The following is a 14,940-nucleotide window of genomic DNA, read 5'->3' on the forward strand; positions in this document are numbered from 1 at the left end:
GGCAGTTGTTCTGATACTGATGCAAATACTGTTTCGTTTAGCATGTACCTGACCATTCCATTTCCCAAGCTGTTTACCATTTTTGAAAACGTTTGCTCAAGCGGCTTTTCTGAGCCCTTCTGGTTAACCTGCAAAGGAAGAAAAAGGTCACACGCAGCAGCGATAACATTTTCCTGAACTCAAATGTACAATTAAATTCAAATCTTACCAGGTTAACAATTATTTGCTTTCCATAGCTAATAATCTGACTGTCAAAGTGTCTTTGGAAGCCATCCATCTGAAAAAGAACATGGTACACACTTTATTCAAAGTATTGGCCAAAGCGTCATGTTTTTGAGAATTTGTAAAAAGAAAGAAAGGGGGGGGACGTGCTCAATATTCAGTAAACATAGCAAAGGAATATTAAAAAGGTTCAATATGCAGCTCCAGCTGTGCAGAATTAAAAGCAAATGGCAACACATTCCTGACTACTACAGATGTTAGATCATGCATTCATTGTTGTTATATTCTGAAATTAGCCAGAAGACTCATCAACCATCTCTGCCTGCCTACAGCTTTTTATCCACCTCCCTCCACAGTTCTGTGTATACCTGCCCTGCCTCTCTTGATGTTGCTGTGTAACACCTTGAGCCAAACAGAAGCCTGTCGGCCCAGGGGGCTGGGGCAGAAAGACAGACAATAGGGGAAATCTTTTGATTTTGAACTCCTAGCTCTATTGACAGTTTAAGACACTAACTAATGTGCTTTTACACAAAAGAACATTCCAACGGCTCTTTGTTGGAACAGATCACGAGGACTGGGCGATATCTGGTTTTCAACATCAGCATCAGCAGCTAAACATCATGATATACTGATATATCACGATGTCTAAAATAAGGATGGAACTATGTGGAGGCATTTGGCTGGCTTGACAGTTTTCCCCACATTGTGATTTTCCCACATTGTGATTCATGCACACACATGATGATTTGCAATATTGCCAGATCAAATATTATGAAACCAATATGGATTTCAAACCAGTTTGGGACAATACGATGATGTATCTCCCAGCCCTATAGATCACTTTTTGAGCATTTCCCAGAAACTACTTGCTGCTTGCAAAAGATTGTTAGCCTTTCAATGAGCAAACAATTAAGCAGGTGAAGTTCTTGAGTCCACATTAAATGGTCCGGTCAAGTGTTTGGTCTTGGTCTTACCAGGAGTGCCTGGTAATTGGAAAGCATCAAGGTTCAGGCATTCCCAACCAAAGGACCTTGTGAGGCAATGCCAGCCACCCTGTTCTTGACCTATGGACTGGCCCCAAGCTTTCTTGGATTAAAAAAAAAAAAACCTCTTCAGTATAGAGTGGTTCAGGGAAAATTAAGGACTAAAGTCTGTCTTTGAAGATGAGAGGACTGCCGCTTCAAGAGAAAACCTTCAAACCATATTGAGGAATACCTTAGGGAAAAAACACTCTGCGGAAGAGCAGCAACCACCTTAGGGATGTTTGCAAATGCATACAGCCATTAGCACCATATTAATATTAAACCCTCGCTGCAGATGGACAGGAAAAAATAAATAAAACATACATGATTTACTGTTTTGCTGATCTGTGGCTTTGGTTTATATTTGAGGTTTGGTCTCTGCGACCAGAAAAAAGGAATTGATCCACGTGTCTGGAAAACAAATGGAACAGAAAAGTGAAACATACAATGCTGTGTTATCAACACAACCTCCCAAATAACCTCTGCATCACATCTTTGAGCAGACTTGCTTTAAGAGGGTAGAGGCACAGACTAGCTATAAAAACCAAAATATAGGGCCTCCACTTTACTGGGCTTTCTATGCCAGATCAAAATGTTATCTGTCCACCCAGGCTTTTGGTTGAATTTTTCAAGCTGTCTCTTGTGCTCCTTTTAAATTATCATTTGACTATGTTCCCTTAATTGTATTGTTCATCTTGATTCCTTTCTGATGAAGGGCTGGTGAGAAATTTCATAAACGTACCTGAACGAAAGATGCTTTGCTCCCATTGTAATGTACTATCTGTTCCGTTTCTACGAAGTTTGCCGCATGTCCTTCAGAATCAATACCTGCGAGATTAAGCAATTCAGAGTTATCCCTGACTGCCTATAGCTCAAAGCCTTATTATCCACATCCTTCCATTTCATCATTTCTGCATACTTCAAGTACAATGAAACCAAGAACTTCCAATAGAACACCGTGTCCTGCAGAGGATTATTTATGTTGCATTTTTGCGCATTCATAAAATGCTGCATAGGCAGTGTGTTTCTGTTACTGGGTACAGCAGTTCTCCAAGCATTAAAGGACGAGTAGTGGAAGATACTTTGCCACCAATGAATCCACTTTGAGATGATAATCGCAATCCAAGGAAAAAAACATGCCGTTAGCTCTCTGTATCCACTGGGGCTTTTTGTTTCACAAAAACAGTTTGTTAAATAGCAGCAATTGCAGAATTGTGAGGGGTGCTGTTCCAAGGTAGTTGTGGGGAGGTTGTTGCATTGAGTTGCACTTGGCATGGAGGGACAGAGAGAGAATGAACCACCCCTTTCTTCCTTCCCCAAACTGCAACTATACAGACAAACTCCCCATTTCTGTGTGTTCAAGGCACACACGCACATCACCACAAACTGGCAATGAAAAGGGGCAAAAACGGCACAAAAATAGCAACCCCATAAGCCTTTGCACCAACCTTTGAGGCCTGTAGAGAGTTGTGTTTGAACAAGGAGGTTTGGAGGGAGAGACTGTGGGGGATTTTTTGTTTTTCAAAGGGTTTTTCAAGGGTGTTTTTTAGAGGGTGTTTGCAGGCTTTTTTTAAAAAAAATTAAATTAATTTTCACAATTAAACGTTATCATCGCGTAAGTACAAAAGAATAAACCACACACAAAAAATAGAAAATAAAACATTTTCTCACAATATTAAATCCATATTTTAGGATTACTGAGATCCCTCAACAAAATGCAGGCTTTTTCAATGGTGTTCCCAATATATGCATTTTTACTTAAACGGACTGTGCCTTGGAACGTACCCCCAGTGTAAATGGGTATTTGCCTACAGATTGTGTGTGTGTGTGTGTGTGTGTACACACACATATTTGCTGATTTGTTTATTTTTATATGTGCATTTTCCTTCCTCCAAAAAAAAATACCGTATTTTTCGCCCCATAGGACGCACCTAGTTTTTTTGGGGGGGAAATAAAGGAGGGGAAAATATTTTTTCCCCCCAGGTGCGGGGCTGGGGAAGCCCGAGCTTCTCCCGAGCCCAGCCCCCAGAACAGGCTGCTCTCCGCAAGCCGTGGGAGAGCTGCATGAAGTCGCACAGCTCTCCCACGGCTAGCATAGAGCTGCATGAAGCCCGAAGCTTGGGGCGTGCTGAGCTCAGCACGCCCCAAGCTTCTGGGTGCCGGCAAGGTCTCCGCTAGCCATGGGAGTGCTGCGTCTCCCACAGCTAGCGGATAGCTTCCTGAAGCCTGGAGAGCGAGAGGGGTCAGTGCGCACCGACGCCTTTCGCTCTCCAGGCTTCAGTGAAAGCCTGCATTCGCCCCGTAGTACGCACACACATTTCCCCTTCATTTTTGGAGGGGGAAAAGTGTGTCCTATAGGGCGAAAAATATGGGACTTTTATACACAAGCAACTTGAATCTGCATCAACGTGTGGAGATAGCAGAGGCACTTGGAGAACTTTTCAAAACTAAATCTGCATAGTATGTGGTAAAACACAACAACAGTTTCATCCTGTTAACAAGACTGCCTTGGGGGGCCTGTCCCACTCAAGGCAACTTACACAGAAGTGGGAAGGAGTCACTATGCTGGCTTTTCAGCAGGTGGGTCACTGTTACTTACCAGAAGGGGAAAAGAAGCAGGGAGGTCGGTGCACTAGCAGAAGCACTGGATTGGCTCTGCTGGAACATTTGACCCCTACCAACCTCCTTGCCCCTCCCCCTTCTGGGACTCACTTGCCAGGGAACTAGTATAGCAGTCCGTTGCCACTCAGTGGGTCATTTCTGGCCTTAGGCATCATTAATATACACCTTCCCATCACCGAGGTAGCACTACTAACAACCATTCGCGGTGCATGTGTCTTACCTCTTACATAGTAGCGCACGCCTGCTCTGAAACAACTTCTTCGGGAAATAAGAATCCAGTCAAAATATTTTCCATTAATGGAACAAGAGTGCATGATAATAACTGATTGAAGGAGATGTGTTAAGGAATACACGTGTGCACATTGACAACAACAGTAAATCCGAGAAGGGAGCGATATCACCAACCTTTCTCAGAATGGCTGAAATACAGGAATACGGACACAGAGCTGGAACACACACCATTACTTCCTTGACAGTAAAGCTTTCATCAGCTGAACGAGGAGAGAGGCAATGTTCAGGTATTCCCTCTTCTCTGAACTTCCAGATCTGCTCTAGAGGATTGTGGGACTCTCCAGAGCAGATTTAGTGAATCACTAAAAATTGCTTATCTCCCCTTTCCACTGATGGGAGCCTTATCATCAGCTAAGAGTCAATGTTGGATACAATCCATGGAGAACACATTTTCTCTACTTCAAACTTCTTAACACTGAAGTTAAGAGCCAGCAACTTAGTATCTATGAGTGCAGGCATGATTAAAAATACTGGGGGTTTTTTTGGTGCTTTTGTTAGGAATAGAGGGGAAGAGAAATTTGAATTTCCCCTCAATTTCCAACTGGTAGGGAAAAAGAGATCTGTATAAACATTTTTATGAAGAAGCCATTATGTTGGGACTTCAAACCAAACCTGATAAATAGTACTTACTACACTGCGCATACACCCACACACTAACTAAAGTGAACTCCAAGGCCATATTATGTAGCCAAAATACCACAATGCACACAGAAGCAGGTGGTGCAACCATGCTTGGGGGATCCCGCAATACTTGCAAAGTTCAGAAAATCTGCAGAAAAACCCTAAGAGGCATCCCACCCCATTCCAAAACAAAAACAAAAAACCAACCAACCAACCAAGCCAATGGACACTACTAAATGGCCATGTAATGCTGGTGAATTGTTTGGGGGAGAGGAGGGGAAGCCAACTGAAAGCTAGAGTGGGGATTAGAAATGAAAATCAATGGAGTTTTATGGAAGAAGGCTTGGCTCAACACTGAAGAGGAACGCTCCACACGTCAGCATTTTGGTCTCACCGGCTAATATCTTAAACACAAATCATGACCCCTTCTTACATTGGAACTGAACAGCACAATTTTTTTATGTTCTAGCCAAGAAACAGTAAATAGTATTACTCAGCCAGCTCCTTTTCTCCCAGTCCCTGCAGTGCCTGGATGATGTTGTTTTTGGAGGGGGGTAGCTTTTAGGATGAAGTTGGAAGTTTTAGAGGAGGCATTAAAGATTGTATACGCTAAAAAGCTTTGGCATTTCCACCTTCAAGTTGCTCAGGTACCTCATTTTGTAGAACGGGTGTGGAAGCAGCACTCTGCCAAGGCTCTAAATATTAACTGAATTGTGACAGAATCATGAAAAGATACATCCATGCATCACTGGAGTGGCAAACCTATGGATCTGTAAAACAAACATTTCACGGTTGAACCACCATATTTGAGTATTTGAAGACTTGCCCAAGCACTGGACATTGGAATGTTAACCAATACAGAATTTGGACAAACTAGCAATACAGCATTTACAGTAAAATGTTCTGTACTCACACTGTATGTACTTAGTGCCACCTGCTTGTAGCACACAGATCAATAATATACCGTAATTTTATCATGCTTTAGATTTTTGACTCTCGCACATGCATTGTTTCCATATCCTTTCAACCACCTTGCAAGGTAGATGGAACTTACTCCTTATTGCATATGCATGGAAAGAAGGTGGCCACCTGGCATATTCCTACCAAAGCTGAGATTTGGCAGACAAAATGTGGAAGGGCAAAGCAAAGTAACCCCTTCTCACACGCAAGAGAAATAAACTTATACCTACACAGAAGAGGGATGTACAAGGGAAGAGTCTTGTTCAAAGTCCAAAAATAAGCATTCCTTAAAGGAACTTGTTTTCCGGAACTTATGTTATAAGATTTGGGATTTGTAACATGAAACTGTTTGAAAAACACATTAGTTGTTGTAACTACAGTCATACCTTGGCTCCTGAATGCCTTTGTACTCTGATGTTTTGGCTCCCGAATGCTGCAATCCCAAATAATTGTTCCAGTTTACAAACGTTCTTTGGAACCCAAATGTCCGATGGGGCTTCCACGGCTTCTGATTGGCCACAGGAAGCTTCTGCAGCCAATCAGAAGCCACTCTTTGGTTTCCGAACATTTTGGAAGTTGAACGGACTTCCGGAATGGATTCCGTTCAACTACCAAGGTACGACTATATGTACTCCACCTTGAGCACTTTGGAGGAAAAGTGGGATATAAATGGAGTAATAAATAAAATGAGTGGCTTTGATGCTTGCATTTTCTTCTCTCTGAAGTGAAATTTAGACTAAGAGTTTCCCCAATTCTCTGCTCAGGGTCTTAGCTACAATAATGATAATAATAATAATAATAATAATAATAATAATAATAATAATAATAATAATAATAAATTTTATTTATATCCCGCCCTCCCCAGCCAAAGCCGGGCTCAGGGCGGCTAACAAAAATAAAACAGTACAAAAGTACAGTACAAACAACATTCTAAAATCATTCATTATAAAATTGATTCAATGCTACACTAGTTCTTGGTTTAAGAAAAGGTTTCCTATTACCTACCAAACCTATGGCTCAGGCAAAACTTCAACCAGGGACATCGTGACTCTAAGCTATTGGTAAAGAATGCTATCTGCTCCGTGGCTAAATGCCGTTGGCTCAAAGCGTTAATTGTTGGATTGTACCATAAGGCAGCTAATTGCAGAACTAAGCATTTGTATGAACATAAAGAGCACAGGATAGGTGAGGTTTCTCCCCCTCCAACTGATAATAAAGCTGCAGGCGAGAAAGAGACTGTTTTCATCACTAACGGTTTCACGAGCTGCTATTTTGTTAAGTTGGCAGTCTTAATGAATTGTTTGGCTCTCGGCAGCTGCTGTGACATCTCAAGGGAGATTTGTAGTATCTCTTGCAAAGGCAACATTCTGGGAGCCACCTCATCCAGATCCATTGGCAAACACTGTATTAGCAACTTGCTTATTGCCTGTTCACTGCTGAAAGGAATTAGGGTGGTTAGCTGACCTGCGAGGAATTGATACCACGTCTTGGCAAGGAAAAACTGTATCCTTGCATGCATAATTGAGGACTCTTCTTAGTGAGCTGTGCAAGACGTTGATTGAGTGAATTTGCTCTACACACGTCTTAATAGGAGGGTGGCTGACAAATTTAAGTTCTGAACCAGGGATTTGCCAAACACGTTTGGTTGGGAAACATGCCTAGCAACCCCCACTTTATTAAGGTCTTTTTCAACTAGCACAAGCACTAGTGTTTCTGCTCCATTTAAAATAAAAGATACTGGTTTCTGTAACAGTTATTACTATATAGTTTGCTACAACCATAAAAGACTTCGCATTTTATCACCAGCTGTTCCGGTCACATGAACCCAAAAGCAGGCCAGCTTTTATAGCTGTGTTTTCACTATCTTCAACATTATGGAGATTATGCTCAACAAAATGCATATACATTACCTCAGGCTGAGCAGCGAATTCTCTAAGGAGGTGCCCATTCCATACGAACCGAGGATCTGCCTGTAAGGAGGTGCATCATAGGGTAAATTTTAAACACCAAGGGTCTTGTTTGCTTTCAGACAATGCTTTCCTGAAATGTGGCAGTAAGCCAATCCCTTTCCCCTACCATGTAACAATTAAAGAAACACACATGCCTCTCTTCCCCAAAAAGAGCAAAACAAATCAGGTGGTAGATTAGTGGTTCGCAGAATAAATTCCCAAACTATCAATCTAAATTTTAATCAAATGGCTTTTGTTGCAAACAGGATATTACATAATAATACATTGCAACTTTTACAGTTTAAATAAATATTAAAAAGGCAAAGGACCCCTGGAAGGTTAAGTCCAGTCAAAGGCGACTATGGGGTTGTGGCACTCATCTCGCTTTGAGGCCGAGGGAGCAGGCGTTTGTCCACAGACAGCCTTCCAGGTCATGTGGCCAGCATGACTAAATCGCTTCTGGCGCAACACAACACCTTGACGGGAACCACAGCGCACAGAAACGCTGTTTACCTTCCTGTCGCAGTGGTACATATTTATCTACCTGCACTGGAATGCTTTCAAACTGCTAGGCTGGCAGGAGCTGGGACTGAGCAACGGGAGCTCACCCCATCACGGGGATTCGAACTGCTAACCTTCTGATCGGCAAGCCCAAAGAGACTCTGGTTTAGACCACAGTGCCACCCGTGTCCCTACAGTCTCTATTTACAGTTTAAATAAACATGCTATCATTCAGGTACTGAAAGACACATATCTTGTGTGTGCGTATATATATATATATTTAGTTGGCAATAAACTGTATCCTTTCTTACCCTTTCTAGCAAGCTCATTTCTTGGAACTCCGGGCTGGTATTAGCCAACCGTTGTAAAGTGTGCGTTAAGTCGTATGTCGTAGAGAAATAAAATCCGTCCACACTCAATACATGGCTAATCATTGATAAAAAGACTTTATTGTCCTGTAACTGTTAAAGAGGGAAAGCACTGTTATTTGCCACACTTTCTCTAATTTCCCCTCCTGGTGGATACAAGTTTCCTACAATATCTGACAAAGAGCTCACAGAGAAAGTGTTTCAAGGTTCTTCTTTTCAAGACAAAGCATTCTGTTGCTAAAATATAAGCCAATTCCACCATACCAATGCACAGCTGTTTATGAGGAGTTAAGAACTTATGGTCAGGAGTAAAAGAACACTGTGTGCTCCTAACAGCAGCTCTGAGTGCAAGCAAGAAGGAATGGGCATGCATCAATTTTATCCTCTTAACTGCACTAAATTTTGTTCTGGAGGATGTCTTGGCCTTCAGAAGCAGCTCTACAGTGAAAGGAACATGCTGCAATGAGAAGGTATCCTCTGAGAAAAAGTGTCCCTTTAGACCCCAGCCAGTTTTTGAATTCACAAAAATGCTTCATAAAAATAATGCTTGAACAAGTCACATTTTTTAACAAAGAGATCTATGCTCATTTCATCTCAAACATATTTCAAAGTAGCTGAAAGGTGTTTCTTTTACCAAATCTATTCCTACCTGAATATCAGTTAAATGAAGCATGGTCTTTTTGTAAGAGAGGATGTCAAAGTCTGTTGCTTTCCAAACAACATGATTGAAAAATTCACCTACTTTTCTCTTTTTTGTTATTACAATAAGATACGTGCCTGTAAAACAGAAGGACTCTGGTTAGCAATACTGATTTGTCTTCTACGAATATAAGGCAGTTCTAGCAAAAAGGAAGCAGGGAAGTTGGCAGAGACACTGAACTTCATGCCTTGCTTCAAATAGTTTGCAATGTTTGTCATCACCCCTACAATCTTGAGAGCTGGAATTAATTCTCTTCTACCACAAAACATGACAAAGCATGTTTCTGTGGTACTGCTCCATGTACCAGTTTTCAGGAGATTCATGGACATTGTGGTTTTTAAATGATATTCCGGCTGCATGTACTCATCACAAATCGCCATTCCCAAAGATTGTCAAATAGGCAACCACAAATTTGAATGCTCTTTCACTTCAAAAACCATCATTGGCGGGGGGACGGATTGTGGCTGAGCCCTCAACATAATGTGCTGCTTTTATAAGCAAGACTTAAAACACAAAGAGGGAACATTAAAAATATGCAATGCCACACATGCAGTCTAAAATGATGACATTCCAGCAGAGTGGTACCACATAACAATTCTGAATGCGCACCAGGCTCTTATTATAAGATCTCAAAATAACTGTATGACATCATAAATAATACTACTTCATAACTGAAATTCTCATACCTGCCACTAGACGGATTGTCCCCAAAATGCCATATATTTGCCTGGTAACTGCTGAAGGCGGAATATCTTTCTTAACTGCAAAGGAAAAACAGGATACGCTGTCTCAGTATACCAGTATTAGATCTATCACATGCAGCCAAACACAATCCAATAAGATTTAAATGACCCTGTGTTCATAATAAATAGTTTAACATTACTAAGATCAAAACTAAAAACTTGAAAATTTAAACACATGGAGCTAACACTTATGTTTATTAGATGAATTTGGAATCATTGACACATTAGATGAGATTCTTTTCCCCATCCCCCGCCAACACAGACTTGATTTACTGAAGCCTCAAGATCAGAGCTGTACTTGGCAGTTCCTGACCAATACTTTTACCTGTCTCTGCAGGTAAAAGTCTCAGTAGAGGATTTGTGAGTATGGAAAGGTGCATTTATTTTAGAAGAATTACCACCAACACTGGGGGCTACAGAGTCATAAGAACCAAAACACAACCAGGAAAATGATAGGGATGGGCGAGAATTATTTGTTACCATCAACAGAAAGTAGGAAATAAAAAATATGCAGCAATGCCACTGCTTTTAAAGGATGCAGATAGCCGGGGGGGGGGGGGTAGAATGTTAGAACCACCTACACTTTATAGTTTAAGAAGTTTAACTATATTTATTGACTGTTTAATCAAACAGTCAATCCCAGGGAATTACTAGTTCAGCAGTGGGTCTGGGAATCTCTAACTAAATTGTTACCTCCTCATCAGACTGCAATTCCTAAAATTCTTTGGCGGAAGCCACAACAGTTATATGATAGAAATCAATGTAATGTACCAAAGATTTTTGAAATTACTTTTAATTGTTGGAGTAGATTCGGTTGTTCTTAGGTCCCACCTCCCTTTTTAGCGGCTGTGTGTGGAGTGGTAGGATTCCATTGTTTCCGTTCATTGTTTGTTTTGGTTCGTCTTTTTTGCCATTGTTACTATTGTAATGTTGTATATGTTTTTAACTGATTATATCAGATACTGTAAATCACCTTTTTGAATAAACAAATAAATAAAGATGCTCCACAAGAGCAAAATTCGCCTAGCAGGTTTTAAGCTTATTCTACCATGGAGCATCCCTGCCACCATTTGATACGTACAGGAAAAACAGAGAAAAGTTCTGAGTCATCACTGCTTCTTTCCTTCCTTCACCAAATATTGATTTAGTATTGAATTGTTTCTTCGACTAGAGATGTATTGCAACCAGGAAGTGTGGTGTTTATACAGCTAAAGCCAACTGGATTCATATACTGCTACACAATAAACAGAATTTCCTAAAAGTTTCTATTCCAAAGCTCATTGCTTGAATATAAGCTTGAGAAACTTGAATATACATAATAATTTTCACAAACACACACTAAATTTTCAGAATGTACAGGTAAATGAAAATAAATTTGATCGGTCAAGAAATGTATAAACAGATATATTATTACGAAGGAGGAAGGATAACTGATGGGTTTATGAGCCAGATTTGTGATAGTTTTCAGGTTGCTGGCTAATTTACTGTGTAGCTTAAAGGAAAACAATTTAAGGCTAAACTACAGCATTTCCAAAGTGATGATGAAAAATACCTGTAAGAGTGACCTCTGTGGAGACTCTGTCAATGGAAAGTACGTCATTGGCTCCATCATCACAAGCTTCCACATAAAACCTTTCTGGCGTTATGTGCCTAAAATGCAATAAATGTGCAAGATCACCACCAGACAAGCAACATCACTTTAAAATATTAGGGCTCGCTGGAATTCTTATCACGATCACCCATAGGAAGAAAAGCTATATACCCATTATGCAAGACAGTAAACAAAGACGGCAAGTTAAAAAAGCTCCGGTTTGGGGAAGAGCTGTAGTGGTAGAGCATCTTCTTTGAATGCAAAAAGTGCCAGGTTCAAACTCCAATATCTCTAGGTATGGCTGGGAAAGACTCTCTGTTTGAAACCATGAGAGTGTTTCATAAATGTACTACCGAGCTGGTTGGACCAATAGTCCGAGTTCATTTAAGGCAACGTCCTATGTTTAGCATCAATATAGTCAAACATCAAATCTTACTACTTTGAGGAAACTTTGAAAACAAAACTTAAATTTGAAAGGAAGAAGCACTCTTCCTAAAAGAGGAAGATCTCTCACATGCGTAACATTCAATTTCTGATGTAGCTGAATTATCTCTGCACCTTCCAGTCCATCTCCCAATGCTTCATTGTGCTTCTCTTGATTTTTCCTATACCTCCCCACTTTCCCCATGTGTTCTGGGCACTGGGCAGAACATACAAATTACAGGACATACCACAAAACACACAACTAAATGGAGATACCACAGTGGATGAGAAATACGAGTTAAGAAGTCTGTACAGTGGTGCCCCGCAAGACGAATGCCTCGCAAGGCGAAAAACCCGCAAGACGAAAGGGTTTTTCGGTTTTTGCGACGCTTCGCTAGACGATTTTCCCTATGGGCTTGCATCGCAAGACGAAAGCCCATAGGGAAATCTCGGGGACCTTTTTTTAAATGCTGGCGGTGGGGAGCAAAGCCTTTTTCCCCCCTCCGGACTTCAGAAGAGGTCCAGGAAGGCCGGCGGGGGCGAAAGGCTTTGCTCCCCACCGCCAGCATTTTAAAAGCGGTCCGGGATAGCAGGGAAGCGCTTCCCGCTATCCCGGACGGCTTTTGAAGGCAGGCAGGGGGGGCAAAGACTTTTGCCCCCCCCCCCGCCCACCTTGGGAAGAGGTCCTGGACCTCTTCCGAAGGCGGGCGGGGGGCAAAAGTCTTTGCTCCCCCCTGCCTGCCTAACCGGGGGCTTTTAAATCGCCCCAACAGCGGAGAAGTCCTCCGCTGTCCCCGGCGATTTTAAAATGCCGCCTGCCAGAAGAGGTCGGGGGAAGGCGGTTTCCATAGGAACGCATTAATTGATTTTCAATGCATTCCTATGGAAAACCGTGCATCGCAAGACGAAAAACTCGCAAGACGAAGAGACTTGCGGAACGAATTAATTTCGTCTTGCGAGGCACCACTGTAGTTTAAATATCACTTCTGAGTAAGACACAAAGAGTAAAAAATCTACTTTAAGTGTACAGTATTTGCTTTCTAACGCTTTCTTTAAAAGAAAAAAAAAACATTCTGCTCAGAATGGCACGTGCTAATAACCTAACTAAATTACATTATTAGGCACAGACACGCATGACATGCAAATGATGCGAGATCAAACAATGGAATCACATTTCCATATTCACAGCAAATGGCAGCTATCCAGCAAAAGGAAAGAGCAACCAATTCACTTTCATTTTCAGCAAGCAAGGAAAGCATATGGGAGCCCATATTTTTTTATTAGCAAAACAACTTGACAGCTTCAAACAGAGCAATGCAAGATAAGAAGTGGGGGAAAGCTGCCTTTGAGCAGCTGATTTAGGAGAAGGGACAAGATATCTATGCACTGTTAAGCAGTGAGATTGGCAAAACAGGGTGAGAGGAGAGAAAGGGATCACAAGCCTCAGATGCAGTCATCTATTATGCTGGCAGAGGCCAATTACAAGGCACTCAAAACTGAGGACTGACAACAGGGAGGATCTCTGAGCAGGGCGACTAAAGTAGGTAAGCCATTTCCATGCTTATCAGCTGGAAAATGGGTAGGCCCCCTTGCTGCTTGATGTTTCAGCCACCTGACTCCACACACTGTTTTCACAGCAGCAAGGCTTTTCCTCCCAGATAGAAATCTTGGAAGCGCAGAAATGTTAACTTTCCCCTCCCTACTGCCTTTTTCCATTCCTTAGTCTAAGGTAACAGATATTGCTAGAACTTTAGACAGGCTATCAAATAGAGCTACAAAGAAGAATAAGAAAAACCTGCAGAGCATCTTACATTTAAAAAGCACTAAAGAAGGATAAACTAAAATCTGAAACTGGCTGGTGGGTCTAAAGACTGAAACCTCTTCAGCTACTTGAGTATTAAGACTGTTCCATGTTCAGATCCTATTTCTATAGGTGCAGTACAGCTTAGGGCTAATTCCTGCACACATACCTTGCTTACAGTCTAGCACTGGAACTGTTGCAACTGAAAAGACAAGTGCTGCTTATGGTGATATTAGGCATAAGAGCATCTTATCCGACGTTTAGCCATGCCAACCAATTCAGAAATGCACATCATTTAATGCTGGCATCATAAAATAAAATGATTGTGTACGAGCAAACACATGTTCCATCTGCTTTGTTCTTTGATTGCAATACATTATGATTGGATGGATTAATACGGAATTTCTCAGGGACTTTGACATACAAATTGCTTTACACTCCATCTCTCTTATCCTCACCAAAAATATAATAGAGCAACAGAGTCTCATGACTCCTTACTTAGAAGAGAACGTCACATTCCCAGGAATCCTAAAGTTTGGCTCACTGCTCCCTCTCCCAGCCTGATCACCCAAGCTCCAAAACCACATAACCCTCCTAACTAATGATCAATTAGCATAACACAGGGCACTTACAAACTCTCTTTAAAATCTTCATAGTTATTTTCTCAATCAATTCTACTGCAATCACTTTCTGGGTTCATTAATTTGCCACAGGAGTTTAACTCCTGGCATGGCTCATTATAGCATCTGCCTGGAAAACAATATAAGATCAAATTGGTCCACCTTTGTAACTTCCTTTGCATATCAATCTACAGTTGTTGTCAATCTAGATGGCACAGGAGACAACTGAATTCCCCAACTATTCCGTAGTATTTTCTTATTGTTGCCTGTAGGATCATGGTGCTTTGATTCCAAAGCTGTGCATTTCTTTATTTTATTAACAAAGGCAATGAGGGAATGGAGAGGCCTTGTTTCTCATTGCCCTTGAATGCTACTGCTATAAATTTGATTCTGCTTGCATTTAAAGCCAAATGTGCAACTTCTGAAACAATACGAGAATAGAACTATAGCCATCCTTCAACATTTGCACTTATCACAGTTTTGCAATACCAACCAATGTTTATAAA

At 41.3% G+C, this 14,940-nt stretch overlaps 1 protein-coding gene across 1 annotated transcript in view; it reads right to left on the minus strand.

Moving 5' to 3' along the window:
- The window catches only part of SACM1L (SAC1 like phosphatidylinositide phosphatase), a 31,440-nt gene that overhangs the window by 11,930 nt on the left and 4,570 nt on the right, over positions 1–14,940 (minus strand). The window contains 12 exon segments of the mRNA XM_081883103.1: positions 49–128; positions 209–277; positions 1,569–1,655; positions 1,987–2,072; positions 4,087–4,188; positions 5,515–5,548; positions 7,649–7,708; positions 8,500–8,649; positions 9,206–9,333; positions 9,943–9,970; positions 9,973–10,017; positions 11,552–11,649. Coding sequence (XP_081739229.1) covers positions 49–128; positions 209–277; positions 1,569–1,655; positions 1,987–2,072; positions 4,087–4,188; positions 5,515–5,548; positions 7,649–7,708; positions 8,500–8,649; positions 9,206–9,333; positions 9,943–9,970; positions 9,973–10,017; positions 11,552–11,626 — 944 coding nt within the window. The 5' untranslated portion in view covers positions 11,627–11,649.

This window comes from Podarcis melisellensis (genome assembly GCF_964234715.1).
Source record: "Podarcis melisellensis genome assembly, chromosome: 12".
Taxonomy (NCBI): Eukaryota; Metazoa; Chordata; class Lepidosauria; order Squamata; family Lacertidae; genus Podarcis; species Podarcis melisellensis.